This window comes from Neovison vison, chromosome 4 (genome assembly GCF_020171115.1).
Source record: "Neovison vison isolate M4711 chromosome 4, ASM_NN_V1, whole genome shotgun sequence".
Classification (NCBI taxonomy): Eukaryota; Metazoa; Chordata; class Mammalia; order Carnivora; family Mustelidae; genus Neogale; species Neogale vison.
Window position 1 is genome coordinate 146,548,598 of NC_058094.1, and position 13,579 is coordinate 146,562,176.

Here is a 13,579-nt window from a genome sequence, read left to right on the forward strand (position 1 = left end):
CAACAAATATTTACAAGTGGGGTAAGCAGTAAGATTGTTTTGTGTGTGCGCATCACCTCATATTTCACTTGGAAAACAAGCTACTGTATTGATTGCTGTATGCCCAGGGATAATAAGCTCTTGAGGGAAATAATGGGAAAGTCCAACTGAACAGATGTATTTCACTTGGAAAAGATAATCTTTTTCCCTTCTTGCATTTTGTATGAAAAAAGAGAGATATCTTGGATATAGAAGGAGATGTGAAGAATTCCTACTCCTTGCTTTCTCTGTGTTAGTGAATTTTCATAATGAATGACAAAATGACCCAATTCATTTTTTGAAGGCACTACGTTAACAAGAGATAATCTTTCACCAGAAACACCTTGTGTAAGAAAGCAACTCCGAGTAGTCATGTAAAAGATGATTGTATCCATACATTAGAGTTGGGATTATGAGGGACACTGTGTCACTGCTCACCTGTCACAGGGGAGCAGGGAGGTGACACAGAACCTGGGGCAGGCAATGAGGGAAATTCTGTATTCTTATTCTCCTTTCCTGGCCTTCCTCTCACTGCCAATTTTCTGTGCTCTTCCCTGACGACCTCTGGGTTTTCTCTGGGTTTTCTCTGGGTTTGGTCTTCCCTGGAAACTGCCCTCTGGGTTTTACCTGCTGGAGATGTACTCATCTGCGTATTATGAATCACCATCTGAATCTCTTACAATCCCATATGCCTTCTCCCTCCCCCAGATTAGTTCACTCACATTACTTTCATTTCTAGTACTTGAAGACATCATGTAATCGGACCCTATCCTTATACAGATAAGATAACTGAGGCCCTGAGGAGTTAAGTAATTCTTGAAAGGTCACCTGTCTTGTTAATGGCATCTCTTCTAAATTTTCCCATTTCTTTTTCCTGACAGTGGCTCTGCCATCTTCCCCAATACTTAAGATCTTACCTTGGGATGATTTTTGAGTCCTCCCTAATTTTTATTCCCTTTACACCATCCGTTACCAAGTCTTAATGATTCTCTTCAAGATTCTTGATAGTGTCAACTCTCCTGTATTTCATTTTGATTGTTTTCAGCACCTCATTAACCCATCTCTGCATTTCTAGGTTACTGGGATAGCTTCTTTATCTGATTTACCTCCTTATCTGATCCACCAGTAATTCACAACTCTGGCTACTCAAAGCACTGACCTGGGACACATTAAAAAAAAAAAAAAATTACAGCATACCGAGCCTGCCCTCCCGCCCATCACAATCACGCCCTGCTGCACGCCAATGGCTGAACTGGTTTGGGGAGAAGGCTCTACGGGTAATTTTTACATGTAAGTTTCCCAGGTATTTCTGACGGGCAGCTAAGATTGAAAAGGCTTTGAAAACAAAACAAAACAAACTCTTTCTATAATGTTCTTTGTTGTCCCTAAAAATACTTAGCCACGTCGGTGTGCTGCTCAAGAATCTTCTGTGCCTCCTCACTGCCGTTGGTTTTCAGACATGGGCCTCTTCCAATCATTCAAAACTCTAGCACTTTTGCTCCCTCTACTTTTCAGAAGGGATCCTATACTCTAGTCACTTGCTTTTTAGCATCAAAATCATCTCCTATAGTGTCCTATTTCTGTTTCAGATTGTAGGGCCCTTTTAGTTCCCAAACCCTCTGGTTCCTTAAAGATTATCTCATGACTGGCTTCCTTCAAGGAGCCCTGACTGACTATTATGGTCATTACTTCCTGCTCTTGTCTCAAACTCCCTTATCATTTGGGTTTTTACTGTCTTGAATTAGTTCCAAGTGGGTATTTGTAGCTTTTTAATGAAATGGAGAGCTCCTGAAGGGGAGGGAGAGACAATACCACATTTTTTTTTTTCATGTAGCCTCCATAGCATCCAAACATGTCTGACACGTATCATAAAATAGGTCCATTTGGTTGAACTTGATATAGAGCCGGAAGGCTAGACAAAGAGCGTAGAGAGTTTTTCCGAATGGCCCCTTTTTCACAGCAGGAAGGTAGGCACATAATCCCACACAGATAGACCTAACATTAGCTTCTGTTTCACAGTGCCCCGAAGTCTCTAGGAGACTATGATACATGACGCTTCCTTAACAAAGAAGCAACTCCAGAGGGTTAAACTACAATTTGTAACGGCAACACAGGTTAGAACTACAGTTTGAGAGAAAACACCTCTAGAAACAATAAAACTTAGATTAACCAGAAACAATTGCCTGGAGTTTTCCTCTATTCCGCTCTTAACAGAAAGAGATATGGTAAGAAAACAAGCAGGCGGGCAGGAGTTTAGGAAAACCACAGGCACCACCACCACAGCAATGAAATTCTGGTTTGGGTTGAGACAACCAGTGGAGATTTGGGACATCGTCCGAAGCCCTCTGCAACTATCTACAAAAGCTCATGTTGAAATTTGCTGTCAGAATAAGAACTTCGTGATAGTGCAAGACTCTTAGTCATTCATTCACTTACTTGTTCACTCTGTAAAGCACCGTATTAACCCAGGGTGATAACCAGTATTTGAATTCTCTAAAGGGGAGGAAGGATGGGGATATTGATAAATCTGTTGTCAATATAAAGGGCTGTGGGATTTCAGAGGACTTGGGAAGTAACTCAAGTTACTTCTAACTGGTGAACTTGGGGAAGGATTCGTGGAAGGGGCAGACTTTGACCCAGTTCTTAAAGGAGGACATGATTTGGGAAAAGGATTTCTCAAGCCAAGGGAATAGCATGTGCCCAACCATGAAGGTGGGAATATAGGACAGTGTAGCTGGAGCACAGAGATGAAACAGGCTATTGTGGGAGATAAGAGAGAAGACTGATTTGGGTAGGGCCAAATCAGGGATGGCTCTGGGGACTAATTTAAAGGTGTGTGTGTGTGTGTGTGTGTGTAAAAGGTCTTTAAGTGGGGCAGTCCTTAAGGACAATCAATTGCTCTGGCATCGATGAGCTGGGAAGATTGGCCATAGCAGTACAGAAAACAGGTAAAAGGCTATTTAATCCTGTGGAATAGGCCTGAACTGGAGTACAATGAAAATAGGAATGGTGGAGAGGGCCCCGTGAGAAATGACAGACATCAAATCACTCCCGCTTAGGAACCGGAGACAGATAGATAGATGACAGATAGACAGATAGATGAGTGGGAAGGCAGTTGAGATGGTTTTGAGCTGGATGACAAAGAGGATTGATGGTCCCTTAATTAATAAGGGATTCCAGAGGAGGAGTATTTTCAGGAGGAAAGATCATAAATATAAATTTGAATACACAAATGTGGGGTATCCAGCTAGAAATGTCTAACAGGCAGTGGGACGTTTCAGGGTGGGGTTGCGGAATGAAGCCGGACATGATGAAACAGAAGCGAGTCACCTGCACAGTAGTGATAGGTGGAACCATGGGGGTGAATGAGACCCCGAGGGAAAAGTTGGGGAGGGGTGTTACTAGATGGGAAGGCAGTTGAAGGACACCCTGGAGGGCCAATCAAGGCAGTAAGAGAAAAATCCAGCTACTATACTGATCAGTAGTGTTAACTATTATAGGGAGGCCCAAGAGGATGAAGGATGCCATCAGTCCCCGGGCTTCGTTAGCATGGCGGGACCCGTGATCATGGAGGGGATACTTGCGCTGGAGTCTTAAGGACAGAATCCAGATTTCAAAGGGTAAATATGTCCCCAGAAAGGGGAATTAAGCAGAGCATGCTTGTTTTCAAAATACTCTGTACATCAATGCAGGAATATAACACATTTATACATACATACATAATACATTTGAGAATGATTTTAACGAGTGTGATTCAAGAGTATTTTTCTATAAACAATGAGCACCACGTTTTCCTTAAACATTCTCCACATACAGAGTTCCCTTAGGGGAGAAACAGCATCATTTGTCTTGGTACACTGCCTATCCCTGTCCCCTGGAAAACAAAACAAAACAAAAAAAACAACAGAAAAACTGGGTCTTTATCCCACGACCGGATCTAAGTAGGAGCGGAAGTTTTCTGCCATCTCAGTAGTGGATTCCTAGCGTGGCCCAGAATGTGGGGAACCGTGTGGGGAACAGTGTGGGGAACCGTGTGGGGGCCCTGTGGTGAGGTCCACGGGGAGCAGTGCATGAAGGCCATTTCCCACCCACAACCCTCACAAGAAAGCTACTGTCTGAATGCTATGCACCCAGCATTGTGCTAAATCAGGCAGCAGAGTGGGCTCTAGTCCCTGACCGTCCTTCTTCCCACTCTTTTCCTAACCCTGCCCTCAGCCCATTTTGGGGCACAGCAACAGCTTTTTGTTACTTCCGTCGAAGGGATGCTTGGATTGTCTCCAGAATCTATTTTCAGTGTGCTATTCCCAACCTCACTCCCCCAAGTCTGGTCCTTTCTTCATTTGCCTCCACCTTTACAGTAACGTTTTAACTGCCCAAGTCTGGTCCTTTCTTCATTTGCCTCCACCTTTACAGTAACGTTTTAACTGCCTCCAGTTTCTTATAAAATCCACATAAACAGTATTGGAGCCTATTTCCAAACATGGGTATTTTCACCATTCCACTCAAACAAATTTTCAGCGACATCTGATTATATAAAATCTGAATTCCTTTGCTTGGCATACAAGACCGTTTCTAACTGAACCCGCCTTCGTGTTCTTTCCCTTACTGCTGCCCGTCTCTCGGTTCGCCTGTGCGATGGCTCTTCTGAACACACTCCCTGGCTTTGGTCGAATTGTTTCCTCTGCCTGAAACGGCTTTACTTCTTGCCCACACTGGTGAAACCATGCTTGTCGCTCAAGGCCTAGCTATAATGTCACCTCTGGGGTAGAGCAGAACCTTCCACAACTCTGCTCAGCAGGATTAGGATATTGTCTCCTTTGGGTTCTTATCGTTTCTTCGCTGTTTGCTCCACTGCCTGGTTTTCTCCCTGTCACACCTACTTGCTTATGAACGCAAAGGCAGAGACTCTCTCATCATCTTTATATCCCAGCACCGAGTCAGGTGCCTGACAGATGCTGGTGGGACCGGACAGAAACCACCGAGCCCTCTTGTACTTCTGTTTTTGGCCGGGGCTGGGGAATCGATTGATTCCGGTCCCCTCACCTTCATGGATTTCAGATAGCTGACGTAAATTAAATGGCAAGCGTATAGCTGTCTTTTGTCAGAAACACAGATCTATATCTCTTTATACCACGGTCAAGGGACTGGATTTCCCTAATAATTATTCCGTGGCTTTATATCTTTTCCAGTAAATTGGAGCTTTTTCCTTTTTGCTCTGATTCAGGCCTCCCCTGATCAATAACATCCTCAAGAGACAGACACTTTAGAGAAATGATACATTTAAAACTTCTGGTTTTTTTTTTTTTTTTTTTAGACATCCTCAAGGAATGACTGCAATAGTGTGTGTGTGTGTGTGTATAATACTTATAATGCTTATGTTAATATAAAAGTATTTGGTAAGGAGTTGTTTAGCAATAGGCCAATCAAATAATTCACTTAGTGAGTAATATTATCTTTCATGTTAAATTTAAACCAATCCTGATGGCAATCGGCAGGGTTATAACAGTTGGAAAATATGTTTCAGGAAAAATTCAGAGAGCCAGCTTAAAAGACTTTGGCGGTGAGTTGCTTGGCCATGTCTGTGGCAGCATGAATGGGGTCGCATCACACCCAAACTGAGAAACACGCCAGTCTGGCTCCTGCTTCCGTGCCTAACTGTGAGGACTGAAAAGTCAAACCGACATTTTAAAATCACAGTTCTACCTATTAAATTGTGGCCGAAGCCACCTGCCCCCTGCAGGATCTGACAGTGGAAACGTGGGCCGCTCTAGGGATGTGTTTGAGGGGTGAAAAGTTGCCTGAACCATATTTGCAAGGCTATCACCTATATTCTGCTTTATTTATGTATAGGGTATTTTTTTTTTTTTTTCTGTGAGACTTTTTTTTTTTTTTTAATTTTAGGCTAAAAAACAGTCAAGTGGAGAATAGTCATTTTGAAAGAGTGGTAAATATTGTTCAGATACAAAGTTATGCCTACTTTTAAAAAAATGTCACAAGTGGTGTTTCTTTTCCCTCTTTAAATTTGGTGTGTCACTGAGCATGGGGAGAGGAAAGTGAGCTGCTCCAGTCCTGAGTGGCTAGCTGCCACAGGGCAGCCCAGGGAGATACCGTGATGCCAGGAGGAGTTCAGAGATCCCAGGGCTCGGATGTTTGGCAACTGTGGCTTTCTTTCCCTCAGGGGCCAAAGGGGTGCCCTGGGTTGGAGCTGTTGGAACTTGGGCCAAGAGGAAATCAATGTAACTATTTGTACCAAAGCCTGGGGAGGATTTTTGGAAGTGTGTGAAGCAAAACTTGGCTGGTGTTGCCTCTGCTGGGCCCTCCCTATCTTTCCTTCCTGCTGGGGCCATTCTGGGCTGGAATTTGGTGCATCCCAAGTGCTCATGAACCCACAAATCCTATCCTTATCACTTGTGAGGTCTCAGCTAGGTATTTTCCAGAGCTCTAACAGTAATTAGACAGGCTACTATGAAAGAAAAGGCATTATACATCAGTTACAAACAATGCAAAACCAAAGCTCATTAGAGAAAGATAATATTCATGCAGATTTTACAAACCGTGTCTTTAGGGTGGCCCAATAAGTAGAAATATGGGGACCCATGCTTGTCACTTTTCATGCACATGGAGAGACTGGAAGGTACCATTCCTAAAGGAAGGGGAGGAACAGCCTAGGACCAATCATTAGAATTAACAGAACCAGTGACAAAGATATATTATTACGGTTAGAGTCAAGATCGCTTAGTATGTTTAGAGCAGCTGAATACAAATTATCTAGGCAGTAAGAATAAAGACTTTTAAGTAGAGCTACTCCTGTTGAGCATGCAGCAAGTGAAATTAGTGATAGACTAAGCTACATGTGTATTCCAAAAGTAGATTTTTCTCAAAATACTGAGGGCATCCTGAGGCGCTTTTGGGAGACACAGATGTTAACAAAATTTGAAATGGCCGTATCAGAGTTTTTGCAGAATTTTCCCATAACGATGGGATGTTTTCGTGCTATTGGTTGTCATTTGAGAATCAGTCACAGTAATCATTTCCACATTTTGAAACATCAAAAAAAGAAAGACAGGGCATGCCCACGTTCATGTCTCTGTTTTCGCCAATAATCTCGTACGTTCTCCTAGCTCCCCTCACCTCTGACAGTCTACTTCTTGAGAGTCAAGGCTCGCAGTTGACTTGCTGAGTGTAGTTGTTTTCTGGGAAAGAAACAAAGCAGGAGGAAGAATGGTGGCAATGCCTTGCGTGTTCGACTCTGGGCTATACTCACCTGTCCCAGGGCCGAGGGCCGTGCCCTGAAACCAGCCTCTCGGCGGCTGCCTCACTTTGTGTCTCTCTCAGCTCTTGGGCTACAGTTCTTTATCTACACGTAGGCAGGTACTAGAAAGTCAGGAGTGCCCAAATCAATCATCTCCAAGAGACAGACCCCAGGAGCTGCAGCAAGGACCGCCCCCCACCCCCCACCTCGCCTGCTGCTGTGTTTCTCTCAGCTCCGCACAGCAGGAGGGATGGGCAGACCAACATGAGGTTAATGTGCTCAGAACAACTTAATCCACGCAGCTCATGCGTTCTGGAGCCTGATGCACTCCTTGCTGGCATATACTGATGATACGCCCCATCTAAATGCCTAACTTGCTCCCCACGGGGAGCCTGGCTTCGGCAAGCAGAATGGGACCGCACTCTACAGAGGTTTCCGGCTCTGCCTCCTGGAGTGTGTTTCAGGGCATGTTGTGTGTCTCAGAGAAGGGAGACAAAGGTTGAGCACGAACACCTCAAGGTTAAATGGAAAGCAGACCCTCTCGGTGGTAAAAAAACTGAAGCTTAACTACGGGCGTGAGCAATGGAAATTACATTTCAGGCCTTATTAATTGAGTTTACCATTTAACCCTGCCAAGATGCCAGTAACTGTGTGCAAAAAGAATCAAGCTGGTTTTGTGTCACACTGAGAAGGCTCTCATCAGGTTTTAAACGTGACCTTTACTGGGCTTGAAAGATACATGTGCTAGGAAACCTTTGGACAGACGTTCAAAGAAAAGAACCCGGAACACGGTGGGAATGAATTGCCACGGAGACTGGGGTAGAAACTGCAGCGGGAAAAGAAAAATGGAGAGTGGCACGCTGGCCTACTAAGCGCACTGACGTGTGGATGTGTGTGTGTGTGTGTGTGTGTGTGTGTTCAGTCCTAACACCCGGTAGCCTGCTGAGGCCAGAGTTACTACATGCGAGACAGTGCACATCTTTGTACACAAATGTAAAAGCAAGTCACCCCGTGAGCAAATGTCTGAGCCACGGACAGTTAACAGCAATTTAGTCAGGACTAAGTGTGCATTTTTTATTCTCTTAAAAAAGTCAAAACCAAACAAACGAAACGGAACCCAAAGAGCACACTGAAAAATGTGTGTAATTCTTAATTGGAGATCTTGCTGTAGTTAGAACACATAATTCAAGAGCGGACCAGGGCATTATATAATCTCATCTTTGGTCCTGATGGAGGGAATTGGGTTAAAAGGAAATGTTGGGAGGCCTTTTTCAGAACAGGACACTGCAGCAGTCTTATCTTTGAGCAAGGCTGTAGGCACTTTCTCGACTAACAAAAATCGGCCTTCATGGACTCACTCTTTCTTCCACTAGGCTCTGCCACAAAAGGATCTTTTAAAAAAAGAAAGCCTGAAATTTACTTGGAGACTCTACAGCTGTTGGTTATGGTAGTTGGCTGGGCCTACCCAAGAATTTGTCTCAAGGTACTAGATACCACTTTTAGTACCTGGAGAGCAGGGTTTTGTTGGCAAACTCCTTTACAGGAATCAAAAACCTTCTGTATCAGCTCTTCTTTGAGACAAGAGAAAAGTCAGACAGTGGGCGGAAAATAATTTTGGCATTTAGCACCCACTTTACAATGGGTGCTAGTGATGGGTTTGAAACTTGAGCCTAACTGTGCCTCTCCAGGATGGGTTCCTGGAGGCACTGGGATATTTATGGTTTCTGACATGCACGTGGCCAATAACTTGAGTGTTTGGCAATTGAGGGAGGTCAGACCTCAAAGGCTAAATTGGTTCTTCTTGGTAGATTTCTTGGTTACTGTGTGTTCTAATATATTTTATATTTATTTTTTTATTTTTAAAGATTTTATCTACTTATTTGACAGACAGCGATCACAAACAGGCAGGGAGGCAGGCAGAGGGTGGGAGGGGGAAGCAGGTTCCCCACTGAGCAGAGAGTCCAACGTGGGGCTCGATCCCAGGACCCTGAGATCATGACCTGAGCTGAAGGCAGAGGCTTAATCCACTGAGCCACCCAGGCGCCCCTCTAATATATTTTATCAGAGGCTTAAATGCCTAACAAAGTGAGGACTTGGGGAAGGAGATCCTACAATATATCCTTAAAGAGAAAATTGCGTGTTGGAAATCACACGAGGGTATCCAAAAAACAAAACAGAACGAAACAAAACCCAATATTCATTACAGTCCATGGTTCCCAATAAAACAATGTGAAGAAATGAGTTTTCATTCTTGTCCTAAAAATACTCAAAATAATAAATGAGGGTCCGGCTGAACAGTGGAGAAAGGAATGTCAGAGCTGCGTGTTCTTTAAGGAAAATTCTGCTTCTGACTCCGCAAAATGGGAAACTCATCGGGAGCGTCACAGACCATTTCCTGGGCTCACTCACATGCTGCAGAGAGCAGTCTTGAGCCTTTCTAGGCAGGAAGCAGCCTGTCCTCTGCATGATGCAGCCCGGAGTTCTGCCTCACAGCCTGTCCTCTTCCTCCGGTCTGCCTCAGTAGAGGTGTACAGGAGTGATTTGTGGAACCTTTCATAGAAAAGGAAGATACACTCAACCATGAATGTCAGAAGCTGAAATTAAATTTCATAATTTATTATTGAAGCAAGCTGCCTTTTGCCCTATTAAAAATGCAGGCGAATTAGTGCAAAGGCTATGGAACCACTTAAAGCTCCCATAAACATGGTCTCCGAGGAAGAAACGAAGGAAATGAAGACTCTCCCCTGGTCTTTTCTTGTGGGGGTACAGCAGCACCCCCACGAAAGCCTCAGGATGTGAGGTCACAGTGCTCTGGGCTCTCTGGGGCTGACAGCCATAGAAGGTGGGCAGGGATGCTTAGCAAATTTGCCAGATGAAGTTTGGGTTTACAAACTTAGAATTTAGAATAATTCAGACAAGGTCTAAACAGAAAGTCATCTACATTCAGTGAGTCCTTTCTTCAAAAAATGTCTGAAGTGTGGGTAGAAATATTACAAAGGAAATGCTTAACCAACCGAAGAAGCCAAGGACTTGTTGAGGATCCTTAATTTTAGAAGCGCTTATTAAATTCCACAAGTAATTAATAAAACCCACTTCAAGTTTTTCACTAGAGCTGGTCCTTGAAGACCTTTCCATCTGCCATCAGTCTGTTGGAAACCATGCCTCCTTCCTAGACTTCAGCTCCCTCAGGGCTGGGACTATAGCTTGGACGGTAGAGACTTGCCCATTGTAGGTGCCCAGAAAAATCCTCCTTGAGTTAAGGGAGTAGTAATGACATGAATTAATGATATCAGTTACAGGACTGTCTCACGTGGACTAGTTAGTAGGGGCATACTGCCTGTAGTTTATGCTTGTGTGATCCAAGGGAAGAAAGCTTTTGCTGAACTAATAACTATAAGCAAGAATATAAGAGTATGCTTGGAATGTTAACTTGTCACTGTATATTCCTTTTTATTTTAAAGTTTTTATTTTAATCCCCCCGGGGCTCAGCACCTGTTTTCCCATCCCCCACCCTGCCTCCCTTCTGGTGGCCACCGCTTTGTTCTCTAGAGCTAAGAGTCTATTTCTTGGTTTGTCTCTCTCATTTTCCTTTGCTTGCTTGTGTCTTAAATCCCACTTATGAGTGAAGTCATATGGTGTGTGTCTTTCTCTGACTGATTTATTTCACTTAGCATAATATACTCCAGCTCCATCCATGTCCTTACAACTGCTCAAGGTACATTCCTGAAGAAGAATAAACAAATAAACGTTGCCTATTGCCATATAAATAGAGACCAGTTCTGTTTAATCTGTGATAGGTTGAGTGTAAGTCATGTGTATTTCTGATGAAAGGCAGTCTTTAACTAAACAACTGTTTGCCCCATTCATTTCTTTAACTCTAGTTCCTGACTCATATCTTTCCTCTCTGTACTTAATGCAGTTTTATTATACTTCTAAAATGAAAACAGTCCCATTTACCCAAAGACCTGTGATCCAGTCAAAACCCATTAAAGACACTAACTCTGAAAATGGAAGGGTAGGTAGAAATCAAATCCACAGACTGGCTCTTTCTTTCCCTTGGTGTGGGCATTTGGTGTTCGTTGTCGCCGGGACACCTAGATTAAGAGAATTCTGCCTCCTCCTTGGAACCCTGCGTGGCCTCCTAAGAGCACTGAGTCTCCATTTGCTAGTGGACTCCCTTCACCACTGTAGTCGGAAAGACTGGTCCTGTTGCCTTTTAAGGGAATAAACAGGCTAGACCACTAAGACTAGAAAGCGTATTTCTATTTTGCTTTATTTTGATCCGATCTGAATGGCGAATACTACCAGGGGAAAGGCCCAAGTTGGAGTGAACTGCTTGATTTTGACTTCACCTCTGGCTCTGTGGCTCGGTGTCTAAATCAAGGGAGGGCTCACCTCCGTTCTTTGAATGCTAATGAAGGACACCTGTGTTTCAAGGCAGGGCACTAATTTGTATAATTTATTCCTGAGCAGAATTAGAACCACGACACGTGACTTCTTCTTTCTTAACCTTCTTAGATTTAATTCAAACAGCAACAACCAGTGTTTAGGAGGGCGCTACTTTTGAGGCATCGTCTTCGGATTCATTTCTCAGTATGGTGGAGTGAAATTTCCGTATTCCTGCCAGTTGTTGAGATGTGTGTCAGGGGAGGGGGAGCTCACACTTCCCGGGGAGTTTATAATCAACAAGAGTTTATAATCAACAAATTCTTATCCTAAGGACTAGAGTAGAGTTGAAGTATCCATCTCCTTCAAGGACTTAGCTATAAAAGCAACGTCTTCAAAGCCCTTATCACTTGCCGACTCCCCCTGCAGCTGCTCAACAGCCTGTGTGCAGCCCCGACTTCTGTGGCTACGTTTGCTGATTTATGCCTCTGACTTGGCTGGGCTGTCGTGTGACGATTAGTCTTGCGGTAATTATGGATGGCATATTTGCAGCATATTTATTCCTTTCCTCGGCTCACTTGGATTCACACTGATTTTGTTTAGTCAACAATCTGCCAGATTACCCTCGGAATTTTTTTTTCTTTCAATTGAACCTGGGTTTATCTCCCTGTCACAGATCACCTTAGGAACTCAGCATAAGAGTTTCCTACTTCTCTAGACTGAGATCTGCTTTCCCGTGGTCCACGTGGCCAAATGTCCAGATAAGGGTCTTGCTTCAGAGCTGTTGTGAATTCTGAATTCAGCAGGTAGCAGAGGGAGGGCTGGTGGCTATCGCTTAAAACCCTGCTAACAGGCTGTTTGTTGTCGATCTTCTACTCTTCAAAGCTCACTCTCTCAGGCTGGATTAAGTCTACATGGCTCCCTAGCAGGCTATGTCTCCTATAGATTCTGACAACTTCCTTTAATCGTCTTCTAAAGATGGATTTTTTTGCTATGTGTTGGATATTAAGAGGCAAATAAAGGGAAAAAACAGGATTAAACTCATAGTACATGGAAAATTCAGTGTTCCTGTGATGAGGGTACATCTGGACAAAGTGGATTATCTTCTTGGTTGTACCTACTGGTTATCTCAGGCATTTTCTTTTGCTGTTCCGGCTTCCATTACATGGTTTTGTAACAGAGCCCCCCTTGCCAGCATCATTAAAATGCACTCTTTTATTGTGGACAAAAGATTTGGCTTCATGATATAGTCTAACTGGTGCTGGAGGAATTAGGTTGCTCTTCAGCTGTGGGCACTCCTTTTAAGCTGGGGTCATTTGTAAGCTCCATGACTGTGGCTGCTTCTTCGGTTTGCTCCCTGGGACAGGAAAGAGTTGGCGTGGCAGCCGTGAGATGGCTGTCCTGTCTTCAGAAAGATCTGCTTGCAAGGTTGGCCTCTGGGACTTCGATCAGTAAACTGTCTCCTACACTAATATACACCCTTCCCTAAAGGATAAGGGTATCTCCTGTGCAACTGTGCAGACAACACGGTGTATGCTGATGACCTGCTTTTCTTCTGGGAGTCTAGAATTTTGGTATGTGCTCGTGAAGGGTGCCTGCTTGAGTAGCATAGTATAAATCCTGGTGCCAGGTTCTAATGAGCTTCTCTGGGCAACAGTATCACACGTTTATTACTGTGTTTTTGTTGCTGGGGAAGAGTGCTCTCTGGGTGACCCCTCATGAGAAAAACAGAGAGGGGGAGGGAGAGAGAGAATAAGGAATCTTGCACCTGGATTCCTCAGATTTTGCCTGATAAATCTTAGCTGTTAGTACAACTCTATTCTGTGCCCTGGGAGTCTTTCTAGTAGATCTCTGAATGTGGGGTGGTCTTGGGGACCCCATTAGTTGCTATGAGATTCCAGAAATATCACTTGATGGCATTAT

The 13,579-nt window shown here is 43.9% G+C and overlaps 1 protein-coding gene across 4 annotated transcripts in view; it reads right to left on the reverse strand.

The window, feature by feature from the left end:
* Positions 1-13,579, reverse strand: part of MAGI2 (membrane associated guanylate kinase, WW and PDZ domain containing 2) — a 1,353,147-nt gene that overhangs the window by 57,031 nt on the left and 1,282,537 nt on the right. For 2 of the 4 annotated variants that reach the window (XM_044245897.1, XM_044245896.1), the window contains one exon: positions 6,573-6,661. The exons of the other annotated variants lie outside the window; for them this stretch is intronic. In XM_044245897.1, the coding sequence (XP_044101832.1) occupies positions 6,573-6,661 (89 nt within the window). The remainder of the gene's footprint in view (positions 1-6,572; positions 6,662-13,579) is intronic. 4 annotated transcript variants of the gene reach the window in all.